Genomic DNA, 19,339 nt, shown 5'->3' with positions numbered 1-19,339 from the left:
ATTTTACACTGGATAACAATAATTACAATTTTTTTTTTTAAATACTTCGGATAACTGTAATCATTAGAAAACAAACATCTTTGTATATCTGATAACTATAGTTATAAAAAAGAAACAAATGCCCATAATCTCAAAAAGAAACATTCTAAATACTAAAACTATGATTATTTATCAAATAACTATTTTTTTTTTTAATAACATTTAAAAAAAATAAACATTTTACATCAAAAAACTATAAGGTTGAAAATGAACATTTTACATCAGATATATAATCGATAAATTTAATTATTTTTTAAAAAAAACATTTTATATTTTGTCAATATGATCATCAAAAAAATGTACATTTTACATCAGATAACTTGAATTACCCAAAAAATAAATATTACTTTTTATCTAAAATTATAAAGGTACATTTATAAGGTTTATTTATAAGGTAAAATAAAAAATATATAATATATAATATCACTTCTAATTTATACTTATTTTACAACAATTTCGTTTTGTAACTTTACATTTAAAAAACATACATTATTATTAACAAGGCTTTAAATAGATGTTAAATAAATGGTCAATTTAAACCATATGTAATTCATTATTAAAAAAAAATAATTTAATAGCATCAGCTCAAAATTAAATTTCTTCCGCTGCCACCTGTGTCACATTCAGTGTGTCACTGAGACCTTCTCTGTAGCCTTCATCAGCTCAGAGAGGTGAGTCACCTCCTCCTCTTCCTCACAGGGTGAGCCTGGAAAGCAAGGTGCCACAGGTGGGGGCGGAGACCGCGGACCCCCCGGACCGGTTGGACCACCTGGACTCACTGGACCTTCAGGAGAGCCAGGCAGAGAGGTCAGTGAAAGAGCAGCACACAGCAGGCGGAGGCCATTAAAAGTCATCATGTGACTCAATGCTGCGTCATGTGACAGGGCAATGCTGGATCTGATGGACCTCCTGGTAGAGACGGTTCTCCTGGAATCAAGGTGAGACTTTTACTTCAAAATCCCAAATTATAGTATTTTCGGACATATGAAATAGTGTATTGGAATGTATACAAGTATATGTATATGTATGTATATATATATATATATATATATATATATATATATATATATATATATATATATATATATATATATATATATATATATATATATATATATATATATATATATATATATATATATATATATATATATATATATATGTATATGTACAAGAGTATGTATACAAATATATGTATGTATATAAGTATATGTGTATATGTACAAGTGTATGTATAAAAGTATATGTATGTATATATGTATATGTGCATATGTACAAGAGTATGTATACAAGTACATGTATATGTATGTATATAAGTATATGTGTATATGTACAAGTGTATGTATGAAAGTATATGTATGTATATGTGTATATGTACAAGTGTATGCATATGTATGTATATATGTATATGTGTATATGTACAAGTGTATGTATAAAATGATATGTGTGTATGTATGTATACGTGTATATGTACAAGTATATGTATGTATATGTATGTATATATGTATATTTGTATATGTACAAGTGTATGTATAAAAGTATATGTATGTATATATGTATATGTGTATATGTACAAGAGTATGTATACAAGTACATGTATATGTATGTATATAAGTATATGTGTATATGTACAAGTGTATGTATGAAAGTATATGTATGTATATATGTATATGTGTATATGTACAAGTATATGTATGTATATGTATGTATATATGTACAAGTGTATGTATAAAAGTATATGTATGTATATATGTATATGTGTATATGTACAAGAGTATGTATACAAGTACATGTATATGTATGTATATAAGTGTATGTGTATATGTACAAGTGTATGTATGAAAGTATATGTATGTAGATATGTATATGTGTATATGTACAAGTGTATGCATATGTATGTATATATGTATATGTGTATATATACAAATGTATGTATAAAAGTATATGTGTGTATATATGTATATGTGTATATGTACAAGGGTATGTATACAAGTATATGTATATGTATGTGTATATGTACAAGTGTATGTATGAAAGTATATGTATGTATATATGTATATGTGTATATGTACAAGTGTATGTATGAAAGTATATGTATGTATATGTGTATATGTACAAGTGTATGCATATGTATGTATATATGTATATGTGTATATGTACAAGTGTATGTATAAAAGTATATGTGTGTATGTATGTATACGTGTATATGTACAAGTATATGCATGTATATGTATGTATATATGTATATGTGTATATGTACAAGTGTATGTATAAAAGTATATGTAAGTATATATGTATATGTGTATATGTACAAGAGTATGTATACAAGTACATGTATATGTATGTATATAAGTATATGTGTATATGTACAAGTGTATGTATGAAAGTATATGTATGTATATATGTATATGTACAAGTATATGTACAAGTATATGTATGTGTATGTATGTATATATGTATATGTGTATATGTACAAGTGTATGTATAAAAGTATATGTATGTATATATGTATATGTGTATATGTACAAGAGTATGTATACAAGTACATGTATATGTATGTATATAAGTATATGTGTATATGTACAAGTGTATGTATGAAAGTATATGTATGTAGATATGTATATGTGTATATGTACAAGTGTATGCATATGTATGTATATATGTATATGTGTATATATACAAATGTATGTATAAAAGTATATGTGTGTATATATGTATATGTGTATATGTACAAGGGTATGTATACAAGTATATGTATATGTATGTGTATATGTACAAGTGTATGTATGAAAGTATATGTATGTATATATGTATATGTGTATATGTACAAGTGTATGTATGAAAGTATATGTATGTATATGTGTATATGTACAAGTGTATGCATATGTATGTATATATGTATATGTGTATATGTACAAGTGTATGTATAAAATTATATGTGTGTATGTATGTATACGTGTATATGTACAAGTATATGTATGTATATGTATGTATATATGTATATTTGTATATGTACAAGTGTATGTATAAAAGTATATGTATGTATATATGTATATGTGTATATGTACAAAAGTATGTATACAAGTACATGTATATGTATGTATATAAGTATATGTGTATATGTACAAGTGTATGTATGAAAGTATATGTATGTATATATGTATATGTGTATATGTACAAGTATATGTATGTATATGTATGTATATATGTATATGTGTATATGTACAAGTGTATGTATAAAAGTATATGTATGTATATATGTATATGTGTATATGTACAAGAGTATGTATACAAGTACATGTATATGTATGTATATAAGTATATGTGTATATGTACAAGTGTATGTATGAAAGTATATGTATGTAGATATGTATATGTGTATATGTACAAGTGTATGCATATGTATGTATATATGTATATGTGTATATATACAAATGTATGTATAAAAGTATATGTGTGTATATATGTATATGTGTATATGTACAAGGGTATGTATACAAGTATATGTATATGTATGTGTATATGTACAAGTGTATGTATGAAAGTATATGTATGTATATATGTATATGTGTATATGTACAAGTGTATGTATGAAAGTATATGTATGTATATGTGTATATGTACAAGTGTATGCATATGTATGTATATATGTATATGTGTATATGTACAAGTGTATGTATAAAAGTATATGTGTGTATGTATGTATATGTGTATATGTACAAGCGTATGTATGTATATGTATGTTTATATGTATATGTGTATATGTACAAGTGTATGTATAAAAGTATATGTATGTATATATGTATATGTGTATATGTACAAGAGTATGTATACAAGTACATGTATATGTATGTATATAAGTATATGTGTATATGTACAAGTGTATGTATGAAAGTATATGTATGTATATATGTATATGTGTATATGTACAAGTATATGTATGTATATGTATGTATATATGTATATGTGTATATGTACAAGTGTATGTATAAAAGTATATGTATGTATATATGTATATGTGTATATGTACAAGAGTATGTATACAAGTACATATATATGTATGTATATAAGTATATGTGTATATGTACAAGTATATGTATGTATATGTATGTATATATGTATATGTGTATATGTACAAGTGTATGTATAAAAGTATATGTATGTATATATGTATATGTGTATATGTACAAGAGTATGTATACAAGTACATGTATATGTATGTATATAAGTATATGTGTATATGTACAAGTGTATGTATGAAAGTATATGTATGTAGATATGTATATGTGTATATGTACAAGTGTATGCATATGTATGTATATATGTATATGTGTATATGTACAAATGTATGTATAAAAGTATATGTGTGTATATATGTATATGTGTATATGTACAAGAGTATGTATACAAGTATATGTATATGTATGTGTATATGTACAAGTGTGTGTATGAAAGTATATGTATGTATATATGTATATGTGTATATGTACAAGTATATGTATGTATATGTATGTATATATGTATATGTGTGTATGTACAAGTGTATGTATAAAAGTATATGTATGTATATGTGTATATGTACAAGTGTATGTATATGTATGTATATATGTATATGTGTATATGCACAAGTGTATGTATAAAAGTATATGTATGTATATATGTATATGTGTATATGTACAAGAGTATGTATACAAGTATATGTATATGTATGTGTATATGTATATGTGCATATGTACAAGTGTATGTATAAAAGTATATGTATGTATATATGTACAGTATATGTGTATATGTACAAGTGTATGTATAAAAGTAAATGTATGTATATATGTACAAGTGTATGTATATGTATGTATATATGTATATGTTTATATGTACAAGTGTATGTATAAAAGGGCTTTTAGTAAAAACCTGCTGGGAACAAGCGGTTTTTATGTGTCTGTAGCTTTAATGCTAATGAGCCGCGTGTCTCCAAGAAGTGTTTATCCACATAAGAAAGATGTCATACAACAACGTAGCATCACAGAACGCGACAGGAGGACACAAACATTAGCGACACCACTGACTTTACATTTGAACATCATTTTAGGTTGGCAGCAGTAGCATAGCTATGTTAGCTACATGCTAACATTACACCCCCTGTTTAACAGCAACTTCATGTTTAGTTAGCCTTTTTGCGGAAGAAAAACTACTTTATTAAAATGTTAGATCGGTAGCTGACTGGCAGATAATTGACAGAGCTCCAGGCACCATTTTAAGATGTGTAGTGAAGCCCAGGATAAGACTATTTACCCTAATGACGTAGCATAGCTATATTAACTAAATGCTAACATTACGATAACATTAATAACATGCTAGGTTAGCAACTATAGCATAGTTATGTAAGCTACATGCCAAGATTACATCTGAACACTGTGCTAGGTTAAAAACACTAGCACAGCTATGTTAGCTACATGCTAATGTTATATTTCAACATTATTTTAGGTTAGCAACACTATCATGGCTATGTGAGCTACATTTTACCAATACATGAGAACATCCTGATACATTAGCAACACTAGCGTAGCTATGTGTACTACATGCTGACATTACATTTTAAAATCAATCTAGGCTAGCAACACTAGCATAGCTAAATGAGCTACATGCAAAACTGGCATAGCTTTGTTAGCTGCATGCTAATATCACTGTTCAACATCATTCTAGGTTAGCAACACTAGCATAGCTATGTTAGCTACATGCTAACATTACACTCACTGTTTAACAGCAACTTCATGTTTGGTTAGCTTATTTGCAAAATAACAAACAAATAACTAAAATGATACATCGGTAGCTGACTGGCAGATAATCGACAGAGCTCCAGGCTGCATTTTAAGTTGTGTAGTGAAGCCCAAGACAAGAGTATTTTCCTTATTGATGTTAAATGTTACCATTTGTCAATAAATGTGATTAATTAGCGTCCTTGTTTGTGTGTCCTAAGGGTGACCGCGGTAACACGGGTCCTGTTGGTGCCCCCGGTGCTCCGGGAGGCACCGGTGCCTCCGGCCCAGTCGGTCCTACTGGAAAACAAGGAGACCGAGGAGAGGCTGTAAGTCCAGCACCAGATGAAGAAGGTTTACGTTACAAAAAACAATCAACTCAGCACATTTGGTTCTTCCTCCTCAGGGGGCACAAGGACCTGCTGGGTCTCCCGGACCTGCTGGAGCCAGAGGAATGCCCGTATGATGACTACTGATTTATTTTATTTTGAAATTATTTGTATTTTATTTTATTAATGCTTATGTTTACTTTTTGCATTCTATGTTATTGTTCTATTTATTTAATCTATATTTGTATTTATTCATGAGGCATTTGACTTTTTCCCAGGGACCCCAAGGACCCCGGGGGGATAAGGGTGAGGGCGGAGAGTCTGGTGAGAGAGGACAGAAGGGACACCGAGGTTTCACCGGTCTTCAGGGTCTTCCCGGACCTCCAGTAAGGACCCATTGTCCAATACCCTTATAACTGGAATGGTGTGTAAAAAGGTGGTTTGTTGTGTTCTAGGGTCAATCTGGGGACCAGGGTGCTACTGGACCTTCTGGACCTTCTGGACAAAGAGTGAGGACACACTAACAATTCTCTCAATATTAATAAAAGCTTGTGGTTAAAACCAGTTTCATCACAGGGACCACCAGGACCTATTGGACCAGCTGGAAAGGACGGTTCAAACGGTCTGCCCGGACCCATCGGACCCCCTGGACCACGTGGTCGCGGTGGAGATACCGGTCCCTCTGTGAGTACGACGAGAAAGAACATGAAATATAACTGGAAGAGACCATTCCTGAAGGACTTGCGTGTGAATGCTCCAATGCTGAAGTTGAACTGAACATTTGACAGAATTAATGTAAGAATAGTTTGACTGTTGGAATGGATTCAATAGGTTGAAAAATGTGGGAATTGTGCAATTTGGAAAAATGTCCCATTCATTTCAATGGGAACTTTCTGGAATTTTGAGAAAAACTGGATTTTTTTGAAAATGATTAGCAGCATGAATGTCCTGAATGAGCTGAATTGGTTGGTGTTGGAATTGTTTAAATCGGTCAAGAAATGTTGAATAAGTAACTGTTTTTAATTGAGAATTTCCTGGAATTTGGGGAAAAACGGGAATTTTTCTAGTTCCTTAACCTACTTTGGTTTTTGTCCTGAATATGAAGAGTGTTTTGACGGTGGAACGTTTGAAATGGGTTGAAAAATGTGAATGGAGTAGTCGAACTTAAGGGTGGAAATAGGTTACCAAAAAACGGGAATTCCTGGAAATTTGTTGACTGTGGAAAAATGGTAGTTTGAATGTCTAGGATGAGTTGAATGTGTTAAAGGTAGAATGGTTTGAATGGGTTGAAGAATGTGGGAATTGTGAAAATTTGAAAAATGGCCAATTCATTTTGAATGGGTAAAATGCCAAAAAAAAAAGGAATTATGGGAAATCCAGGATTTTTTTTTTGGAATTGTTGAAGTAGAGCACATAATTCCTGAACAGGCTGAATATTTTGAAGTTGGAACGGTTTGAATCAGATGAAAAATGTAGGAATTGTGGAACTTTGATTTCAATGGGGAATTTCAGAACAAATTGGGAAAATTGGGAAAAGAAGGAATTTCTTTAAAAATGGTTTAAAAAAAACAAACTTGAATGGTCTGAATGAGTTGAAATGGTTGGTGTTGAATTGAGAAATGGTACTACGGAATTTCGGGAAAATCGGGAGTTTTTGCAGTTTAAAAAACAATTTCGTTTTTTTTTCCCTAATTAAGAGGAATGTTTTGACGATGGAACGGTTGAAATACGTTGAAAAATGTGGGAGGAGTAGTCGGCAGAAAAAAGGGTGGAAATAGGGCTTTGGAAAAGCAGGAATTCCTGGAATTTTTTTTAACTTGGAAAAATTATAGTTTAAATTTCCAGAATGGCAGAATGTGTTGAAGGTGGAATGGTTTGAATAGGTTGAAACATGTGGAAATGGTGAAAATTAGAAAAAATGTCCTGGGCAAACCTGGAATTCTGGGAAATCTGGAAATGTTTACAGTTCAAAAAACAACTTTTTTTTTTGTCCTGATTAAGAAGAATGTTTTGACAGTAGAACGGTTGAAATGTGTTGAAAAATGTGGAAGGAGTAGTCGCCAGGAAAAAGGGTGAAAATAGGACTTTGTAAAATAATGAATTCTGGAAAATCCTGGAATTTTTTGGAACTTGGAAAAATGTTAGTTTGAATTTCCAGAATGATGGAATGTGTTGAAGGTGGAATGGTTTGAATAGGTTGAAACATGTGGAAATGGTGAAAGTTTGAAAATATGTCCCGGAAAACCTAGAATTCTGGGAAATCTGGGAATTTTTACAGTTCGAAAAACAACTTTGTTTTTTGTCTTGATTAAGAGGAATGTTTTGACGGTGGAACGGTTGAAATGCATTGAAAAATGTGGAAGAAGTAGTCGCCAGAAAAAAGGGTAGAAATAGGGCTTTGGAAAAGCAGGAATTTCTGGATTTTTTTTTTTACTTGGAAAAATGATAGTTTGAATTTTCAGAATGGTAGAATGTGTTGAAGGTGGAATAGTTTGAATTGGTTGAAACATGTGGAAATGGTGAAAGTTTGAAAACATTTCCAGAAAAACCTGGAATTCTGGGAAATCCTGGAATTACTTTGAACTTGGAAAAATTATAGTTTGAATTTCCAGAATGGTAGAATGGTTTGAATAGGTTGAAACATGTGGGAATGGTGAAAATTTGAAAAAAATGTCCCGGAAAACCTATGATTCTGGGAAATCCTGGATTTTTTTTAAACTTGGAAAAATTATGGTTTGAATTTCCAGAATGGTGGAATGTGTTGAAGGTGGAATGGTTTGAATAGGTTGAAACATGTGGGAATGGTGAACATTTGAAAAAATGTCCCGGAAAATCTGGTATTCTGGGAAACCCTGGAATTTTTTTAACTTGGAAAAATGATAGTTTGAATTTCCAGGATGGTGGAATGTGTTGAATGGTTTGAATAGGTTGAAAAATGTGTTAATGTTGAAAATTTGAAAACATGTCCCGGAAAACCTGGAATTCTGGGAAATCCTGGAATTTTTTTGAACTTGGAAAAATGATAGTTTGAATTTCCAGAATGGTGGAATGTGTTGAATAGGTTGAAACATGTGGAAATGGTGAACATTTTAAAAAATGTCACGGAAAACCTGGAATTCTGGGAAATCCTGGATTTTTTTTTAAACTTGGAAAAATTATGGTTTGAATTTCCAGAATGGTGGAATGTGTTGAAGGTGGAATGGTTTGAATAGGTTGAAACATGTGGGAATGGTGAACATTTGAAAAAATGTCCCGGAAAATCTGGTATTCTGGGAAACCCTGGAATTTTTTGAACTTGGAAAAATGATAGTTTGAATTTCCAGGATGGTGGAATGTGTTGAAGGTGGAATGGTTTGAATAGGTTGAAAAATGTGTTAATGTTGAAAATTTGAAAAAATGTCCCGGAAAACCTGGAATTCTGGGAAATCCTGGAATTTTTTTGAACTTGGAAAAATGATAGTTTGAATTTCCAGAATGGTGGAATGTGTTGAATAGGTTGAAACATGTGGAAATGGTGAACATTTTAAAAAATGTCACGGAAAACCTGGAATTCTGGGAAATCCTGGATTTTTTTTAAACTTGGAAAACTTATGGTTTGAATTTCCAGAATGGTGGAATGTGTTGAAGGTGGAATGGTTTGAATAGGTTGAAACATGTGGAAATGGTGGAAGTTTAAAAATGGCCAATTCATTTTGAATGGTAAAAATGTCCTGGAAAACCTGGAATTCTGGGAAATCTGGGAATTTTTGGAATTTGTCAAGGGAAAGCCCGCGATTCCCGAATAGGCTGAACAGTTTGAAGTTGGAAGGCTTTGAATCAGATGACAAATGTGGAAGTTAGAGTGCGCCAAAATCTGGAGAAGAGGAATAAGTTGAATAATACATAGATGAATTTTGGTGTAGAAAAGCATATTTGTGAATGTTTTGGAGCATTCACACAATAACAAATGAAGTAAGTAACAAGGTGGATTCCCTCTTGACCATCAGGGTCCTCCTGGAAACCCCGGACTCCCCGGTCCTCCCGGCCCGCCCGGCCCCGGCATCGACATGTCCGCTTTCGCCGGCTTGGGTCAGACGGAGAAGTCCCCAGATCCTCTCCGGTACATGAGAGCCGACCAGGCCTCCGGAAACCTGCGGCAGCACGACGCCGAGGTGGACGCCACGCTCAAGTCCCTCAACAACCAGATCGAGAACATCCGCAGCCCGGAAGGTTCCAAGAAGAACCCGGCTCGCACCTGCAGGGACCTCAAGCTCTGCCATCCTGACTGGAAGAGCGGTGAGCGGCAGTTAGCATTTAGCAACTACAGTCGTGGTCAAAAGTTGACATACACTTGTAAAGAACATCATGTCATGGCTGTCTGGAGTTTTAAATACTTTCTGCAACTCTTATTTTTTTGTGATAGAGTGATTGGAGCACATACTTGTTGGTCACAAAAAACATTCATGAAGTTTGCTTCTTTTATGAATTTATTATGGGTCTACTGAAAATGTGAGCAAATCAAAAGTATACATACAGCAATGTTAATATTTGGTATTTTGGTAGCCATTCACAAGCTTCTGCTTGAATTTTTGACCACTCCTCTTGACCAAATTGGTGCAGTTCAGCTAAATGTGTTGGTTTTCTGACATGGACTTGTTTCTTCAGCATTGTCCACACGTTTAAGTCAGGACTTTGGGAAGGCCATTTTAAAACCTTAAATCTCGCCTAATTTAGCCATTCCTTTACCACTTTTGACGGGGGTCATTGTCCTGTTGGAACACCCAACTGCGCCCAAGACCCAACCTCCGGGCCAATGATTTTAGGTTGTCCTGAAGAATTTGGAGGTAATCCTCATTTTCATTGTCCCATTTACTCTCTGTAAAGCACCAGTTCCATTGGCAGCAAAACAAGCCCAGAGCATAATACTACCACCACCATGCTTGACGGTAGGTATGGTGTCCCTGGGACCTTTTCTCCTCCAAACATATTGCTGAGTATTGTGGCCAAACAGCTCAATTTTTGTTTCATTTGACATAACATGGACAAAAATAATACGTTCTATATTAGAAAGTATCCAGTAACAAACGTGTCCACATCATTCAACTTACTGTCATGACCTTAACTTGATGAATTATTGTGGTCTCTAGGTGTACGGAAAAACAATTACCGTATTTTCCGCACTATAAGGCGCACCGGATTATAAGGCGCACCTTCAATGAATGGCCTATTTCAAAACGTAGTTCATATATAAGGTGCACCGCATTATGGTAAATAAAATGGTAAATGGGTTGTACTTGTATAGCGCTTTTCTACCTTTTTTATTAAGGAACTCAAAGCGCTTTGACACATTCACCCATACACACACACATTCACACACTGATGGCGGGAGGCGCACCACATTATAAGGCGCATAGAATAGACGCTACAGTAGAGGCTGGGGCTGCGAGACCTGTTGTGGCTCAATATTGGTCCATATATAAGGCGCACCATATTATAAGGCGCACTGTCCATCCATTCATTCAATCATTCTTAAAGTAATCTTACTTATCTCATCATATGAAATATGACTTACTTCACCAATTATTATTATTAAATTCTTACTATTATTTATTTATTTATTTTTATTGTGATTACTTATGGAGTTTATTGTGAATAAATTAAGAACAGGAAGTGAACAAAAAGTTTTAGCAACTGTTATGTAAAGAAAAGGGGTAGGATTAAATAAGCTCTGCTTCTTCCTACTCCTTTTCGAACATGTTGAAAAGAGAAACTGGAAATTGTGATGTATCATGTTGTATGCTTGCATGTTCGAAATAAACTCAAACTCAAACTCAAACTCAAACTCAAACTGTCAGCTTTTGAGAAAATTGGAGGTTTTTAGGTGCGCCTTATAGTGCGGAAAATACGGTACTACTCCACTTCAAATTAAGGACAGAAGGTCTTATCGTTGTCCATGTGATGTCAGATGAAACAAAAAATGGAGCTGTTTGGTCAAAATACCCAGCAATATGTTTGGAGGAGAAAAGGTGAGGCCTTTAATCCCGGGAACACCATAACTACCGTCAAGCATAGTGGTGGTAGTGTAATGCTCTGGGCCTGTTTTGCTGCCAGTAGAACTGGTGCTTTATAGAGAGTAAATGGGACAATGAAAAAGGAGGATTACCTCCAAATTCTTCAGGACAAGCTAAAATCATCAGCCCGGAGGTTGCGTCTTGGGCGCAGTTGGGTGTTCCAACAGGACAATGACCCCAAACACACGTCAAAAGTGGTAAAGGAATGGCTAAATCAGGCTAGAACGAAGGTTTTAGAATGGCCTTCCCAAAGTGTGGACAATGCTGAAGAAACAAGTCCATGTCAGAAAACCAACACATTTAGCTGAACTGCACCAATTTTGTTAAGAGGAGTGGTCAAAAATTCAAGCAGAAGCTTGTGGATGGCTACCAAAAGCGACAAATTAGGGTGTGCATTATCCACTTTAGCCACCAGATGGCAGTAAAATGTTGAATATGTTCAAATGCGAGATCCACCCAGAAATGGGGCCATATAAATCCCTATTGTACTGTAGCTGGTACCCTTTACTTAACCATGTGGTCTCCCATAGGAGAGTACTGGATCGACCCCAACCAGGGCTGCACCGTGGACGCCATCAAGGTGTTCTGCAACATGGAGACGGGCGAGTCCTGTGTCCGTCCAAAACCTTCCAGCATTCCTCGCAAGAACTGGTGGTTCAGCAAGAGCAAGGACCGCAAACACGTTTGGTTTGGAGAGACCATGAATGGAGGATTCCACGTAAGTCGACAACACCCGGACTATTAGTGTGTATTTGTTGGTCCTGTCTTACATATAGAGGAGAGATTCCTAAAAACAGCGGACTTTAACTTTAACTTGAACACTTCTGTCATTTAGAAAATCTTTGACTAGCCTTTTTTTCCAATGTGTTCCAAAATATGCAGAGTACTCTTGTAATATAGAGGATCTTTGACTAACAGTTTTAGCAGCTACAAGAGAAAGGGGATTAATACATCCTAAATATGCAGAGTCCTCTTGTCATATAGAGGATCTTTGACTAACAGTTTTAGCAGCTACAAGAGAAAGGGGATTAATACATCCTAAATATGCAGAGTCCTCTTGTCATATAGAGGATCTTTGACTAACAGTTTTAGCAGCTACAAGAGAAAGGGGATTAATACATCCTAAATATGCAGAGTCCTCTTGTCATATAGAGGATCTTTGACTAACAGTTTTAGCAGCTACAAGAGAAAGGGGATTAATACATCCTAAATATGCAGAGTCCTCTTGTCATATAGAGGATCTTTGAATAACAGTTTTAGCAGCTACAAGAGGAAGGGGATTAATACATCCTAAATATGCAGAGTCCTCTTGTCATATAGAGGATCTTTGACTAACAGTTTTAGCAGCTACAAGAGAAAGGGGATTAATACATCCTAAATATGCAGAGTCCTCTTGTCATATAGAGGATCTTTGACTAACAGTTTTAGCAGCTACAAGAGGAAGGGGATTAATACATCCTAAATATGCAGAGTCCTCTTGTCATATAGAGGATCTTTGACTAACAGTTTTATCAGCTACAAGAAATAAAGAGTAATTATCTATCCTAAATATGCAGAATACTCTTGTCATATAGAGGCTCTTTGACTAGCATTTTGTAGTAGATTCCTAAAAACAGTGAAACACTTCTGTCATTTCTTTGCTAATCAAATCATTGACTAGCTTTTTTTTTCAGTGTGTTCCAAAATATGCAGAGGACTCTTGTCATATAGAGGATCTTTGACTAACGTTTTTTGCAGCTACAAGAGGAAGGGGATTTATATATCCAAAATATGCAGAATACTCTTGTAATATAGAGGATCTTTGACTAACAGTTTTAGCAGCTACAAGAGAAAGGGGATTAATACATCCTAAATATGCAGAGTCCTCTTGTCATATAGAGGATCTTTGACTAACAGTTTTAGCAGCTACAAGAGAAAGGGGATTAATACATCCTAAATATGCAGAGTCCTCTTGTCATATAGAGGATCTTTGACTAACAGTTTTAGCAGCTACAAGAGAAAGGGGATTAATACATCCTAAATATGCAGAGTCCTCTTGTCATATAGAGGATCTTTGACTAACAGTTTTAGCAGCTACAAGAGAAAGGGGATTAATACATCCTAAATATGCAGAGTCCTCTTGTCATATAGAGGATCTTTGAATAACAGTTTTAGCAGCTACAAGAGGAAGGGGATTAATACATCCTAAATATGCAGAGTCCTCTTGTCATATAGAGGATCTTTGACTAACAGTTTTAGCAGCTACAAGAGAAAGGGGATTAATACATCCTAAATATGCAGAGTCCTCTTGTCATATAGAGGATCTTTGACTAACAGTTTTAGCAGCTACAAGAGGAAGGGGATTAATACATCCTAAATATGCAGAGTCCTCTTGTCATATAGAGGATCTTTGACTAACAGTTTTATCAGCTACAAGAAATAAAGAGTAATTATCTATCCTAAATATGCAGAATACTCTTGTCATATAGAGGCTCTTTGACTAGCATTTTGTAGTAGATTCCTAAAAACAGTGAAACACTTCTGTCATTTCTTTGCTAATCAAATCATTGACTAGCTTTTTTTTTCAGTGTGTTCCAAAATATGCAGAGGACTCTTGTCATATAGAGGATCTTTGACTAACGTTTTTTGCAGCTACAAGAGGAAGGGGATTTATATATCCAAAATATGCAGAATACTCTTGTAATATAGAGGATCTTTGACTAACAGTTTTAGCAGCTACAAGAGAAAGGGGATTAATACATCCTAAATATGCAGAGTCCTCTTGTCATATAGAGGATCTTTGACTAACAGTTTTAGCAGCTACAAGAGAAAGGGGATTAATACATCCTAAATATGCAGAGTCCTCTTGTCATATAGAGGATCTTTGACTAACAGTTTTAGCAGCTACAAGAGAAAGGGGATTAATACATCCTAAATATGCAGAGTCCTCTTGTCATATAGAGGATCTTTGACTAACAGTTTTAGCAGCTACAAGAGAAAGGGGATTAATACATCCTAAATATGCAGAGTCCTCTTGTCATATAGAGGATCTTTGAATAACAGTTTTAGCAGCTACAAGAGGAAGGGGATTAATACATCCTAAATATGCAGAGTCCTCTTGTCATATAGAGGATCTTTGACTAACAGTTTTAGCAGCTACAAGAGAAAGGGGATTAATACATCCTAAATATGCAGAGTCCTCTTGTCATATAGAGGATCTTTGACTAACAGTTTTAGCAGCTACAAGAGGAAGGGGATTAATACATCCTAAATATGCAGAGTCCTCTTGTCATATAGAGGATCTTTGACTAACAGTTTTATCAGCTACAAGAAATAAAGAGTAATTATCTATCCTAAATATGCAGAATACTCTTGTCATATAGAGGCTCTTTGACTAGCATTTTGTAGTAGATTCCTAAAAACAGTGAAACACTTCTGTCATTTCTTTGCTAATCAAATCATTGACTAGCTTTTTTTTTCAGTGTGTTCCAAAATATGCAGAGGACTCTTGTCATATAGAGGATCTTTGACTAACGTTTTTTGCAGCTACAAGAGGAAGGGGATTTATATATCCAAAATATGCAGAATACTCTTGTCATATAGAGGATCTTTGACTAACATTTTTTGCACCTACAAGAGGAAGGGGATTTATCTATCCAAAATATGCAGAGGACTCTTGTCATTTAGAGGATCTTTGACTAGCTTTTTTTGCAGCTACAAGAGGAAAGGGAATTTATACACCCAAAATATGCAGAATACTCTTGTCATATAGAGGATCTTTGACTAGCATTTTGTAGTAGATTCCTAAAAACAGCGAAACTCTTCTGTCATTTCTTTGCTAGTCAAATCTTTGACTAGCTTTTTTTTTCAGTGTGTTCTAAAATATGTAGAGTCCTTTTGTCATATAGAGGATCTTTGACTAACGTTTTTTGCAGCTACAAGAGGAAGGGGATTTATATATCCAAAATATGCAGAGGACTCTTGTCATTTAGAGGATCTTTGACTAGCTTTTTTTGCAGCTACAAGAGGAAAGGGAATTTATACACCCAAAATATGCAGAATACTCTTGTCATATAGAGGATCTTTGACTAGCATTTTGTAGTAGATTCCTAAAAACAGCGAAACTCTTCTGTCATTTCTTTGCTAGTCAAATCTTTGACTAGCTTTTTTTTTCAGTGTGTTCTAAAATATGTAGAGTCCTCTTGTCATATAGAGGATCTTTGACTAACGTTTTTTGAAGCTACAAGAGGAAGGGGATTTATATATCCAAAATATGCAGAGGACTCTTGTCATATAGAGGATCTTTGACTAACGTTTTTTTGCAGCTACAAGAGGAAGGGGATTTATACATCCAAAATATGCAGATGACTCTTGTCATATAGAGGATCTTTGACTTAACATTTGTTGCAGCTACAAGAGGAAGGGTGGATTTATACATCCAAAATATGCAGAGTCTTCTTGTCATATAGAGGATCTTTGACTAACATTTTTTGCACCTACAAGAGGAAGGGGATTTTTCTATCCAAAATATGCAGATGACTCTTGTCATATAGAGGATCTTTGACTAGCTTTTTTTGCACCTACAAGAGGAAAGGGAATTTATATATTCAAAATATACAGAGTCCTCTTGTCATATAGAGGATCTTTGACTTAACATTTTTTGCAGCTACAAGAGGAAGGGGATTTATATATCCAAAATGTGCAGAGTCTTCTTGTCATATAGAGTATCTTTGACTAGCATGTTTTGCAGCTACAAGAGGAAAGGGAATTTGTATACCCAAAATATGCAGAGTCCTCCTGTCATATAGAGGATCTTTGACTAACTTTTTTTTCAGCTACAAGAGGAAAGGGGATTTATATATCCAAAATATGCAGAGTACTCTTGTCATATAGAAGATCTTTGACTTAACATTTTTTGCAGCTACAAGAGGAAGGGGATTTATATATCCAAAATATGCAGAGTCTTCTTGTTATATAGAGGATCTTTGACTATAATGTTTTGCAGCTACAGGAGGATGAGGAAGAGGTACTTTTAAGACATGGCTAGCTAGCTAGCACCTAACGTCCATCCACAGTCGGCAGTGTTTTAGCTACTTCTAAATCACTAATCCTCGCCTCCAATGGCGACAAATAAAGTAAGTTTCTTACAAGTATTATTATCACTGGAGGACGAGTAATAGCTAAACATGGTTCACTACACACCGTAGGAGGATATAGCTCACCGGCGTCACAATGTAAACAAACACCATGGGTGGATCTACACCTGACATCCACTGTAATGATACCAAGTACAAGAGCATATGTACGCGATACTACTATAATTACATCGATTATTTTTTAGTATCACAAAATCTTTTTTCTTTTAAAATGTATATTATGTTTATAAACTCAGGAAATACGTCCTTGGACACATGAAGACTTAAATGATGACCAATGTATGATCCTGTAACTACTTGGTATCGGATCGATACCTAAATGTGTGGTATCATCCAAAACTAATGTAAAAGAATCAAACAACAGAAGAATAAGTGATTATTGCATTTTAACAGAAGTGTAAATAGAACATGTTAAACCAGAAAATAAGCAGATATTAACAGTAAATTAACAAGTAGATTAATAATACTTTTTTACAGTTTGTCCCTCAACATGACAAAATAATAGAATGATAAATGACACAATATGTTACTGCATATGTCAGCAGACTAATTAGGAGCCTTTGTTTGTTTACTTACTACTAAAAGACAAGTTGTCTAGTATGTTCTCTATTTAATTTAAGGAAAACATTACAATAATAAACATATGTTTAATGTACCCTAAGATTGGTGGTTAAAATAAAGACAATAATGACATTTTTTGTGGTGCCCTTTATTTAGAAAAGTACTGGTACCGGTACCAAAATATTGGTATCGCGACAACCCTATACAGCAGCTGTTATATAGAGGACTTTTGACAGGACTTTGTATTGTCAATCATAAAAATAAAAGTGCTGCTGTCATATAGACGATCTTTGACTAGCATTGGTATATTTTGCAGTAGGTTTTTAAAAAAAGTACAGGGTTAAAGCCCATAGTGTCTTATTTGCTGCAGTATTTAAATTTCTCCATGCCCTCATTCTCTTCTTGGATAACAAGTGTTTGCATGTGTTACTCAATCCGCCGTCCTCCTTTGCCCAGTTTAACTACGGCGACGACAACCTGGCGCCCAACACGGCCGCCATCCAGATGACCTTCCTGAGGCTGCTGTCCACCGAGGCCTCCCAGAACCTGACCTACCACTGCAAGAACAGCATCGCCTACATGGACGCGGCTGCGGGCAACCTGAAGAAGGCCATGCTGCTGCAGGGCTCCAACGACGTGGAGATCCGCGCCGAGGGCAACAGCCGCTTCACGTACAGCGTGATGGAGGACGGCTGCACGGTGAGACACGCCAGTAACACTCATGTCTTCGGATTGTTACTGCATGGAAGTTTGAATTTTGTGCACTGAATTATTTATTTTTTTCGACAAATTATGCTGACAAATTTAAATGAATAAAAATGTGCAAAAATAATCAGTGTATAAAATGCAGTTTAAAAGAATTCAGTGTATAAAAATAAAAAAAATAAATACCAAAAAAAATATATATATATACATACATAGACATTATATATATACATACATATTTTTATATATAAACATATATATATACATACATATATACACATATATATATATACACGCATATACATATACACAATATTATATATAATTACACATATACTGTATATATATATATATATATATATATATATATATATAATATATATATATATATATATATATATATATATATATATATATATATATATATATATATATATATATATATATATATATATATATATATATATTAGGGGTGTGGGAAAAAATCGATTCGAATTCTAATCACGATTCTCACGTTGTGCGATTCAGAATCGATTCTCATTTTTAAAAAATCGATTTTTAAATTTAAAAAAATTATATATATATATATATATATATATATATATATATATATATATATATATATATATATATATATATATATATATATATATATATATATTTATTTATTTATTTATTTTTTTAATTAATCAATCCAACAAAACAATACACAGCAATACCATAACAATGCAATCCAATTCCAAAACCAAACCCGACCCAACAACACT

At 33.9% G+C, this 19,339-nt stretch overlaps 1 protein-coding gene across 2 annotated transcripts in view; it reads left to right on the top strand.

The window, feature by feature from the left end:
• col2a1b (collagen, type II, alpha 1b) overlaps positions 1-19,339 on the top strand; it is a 127,080-nt gene that overhangs the window by 103,987 nt on the left and 3,754 nt on the right. For both annotated transcript variants that reach the window (XM_062037771.1, XM_062037770.1), the window contains 10 exons: positions 739-846; positions 924-977; positions 6,014-6,121; positions 6,199-6,252; positions 6,400-6,507; positions 6,577-6,630; positions 6,698-6,805; positions 10,108-10,396; positions 12,702-12,889; positions 18,324-18,566. In XM_062037771.1, the coding sequence (XP_061893755.1) occupies positions 739-846; positions 924-977; positions 6,014-6,121; positions 6,199-6,252; positions 6,400-6,507; positions 6,577-6,630; positions 6,698-6,805; positions 10,108-10,396; positions 12,702-12,889; positions 18,324-18,566 (1,314 nt within the window). The remainder of the gene's footprint in view (positions 1-738; positions 847-923; positions 978-6,013; positions 6,122-6,198; positions 6,253-6,399; positions 6,508-6,576; positions 6,631-6,697; positions 6,806-10,107; positions 10,397-12,701; positions 12,890-18,323; positions 18,567-19,339) is intronic.

The sequence above is a fragment of the Entelurus aequoreus genome, linkage group LG26 (genome assembly GCF_033978785.1).
Source record: "Entelurus aequoreus isolate RoL-2023_Sb linkage group LG26, RoL_Eaeq_v1.1, whole genome shotgun sequence".
NCBI classification, from domain to species: Eukaryota; Metazoa; Chordata; class Actinopteri; order Syngnathiformes; family Syngnathidae; genus Entelurus; species Entelurus aequoreus.
Note: the sequence above shows the minus strand (reverse complement) of the source record. Positions and strands in the feature narration are given on the sequence as shown.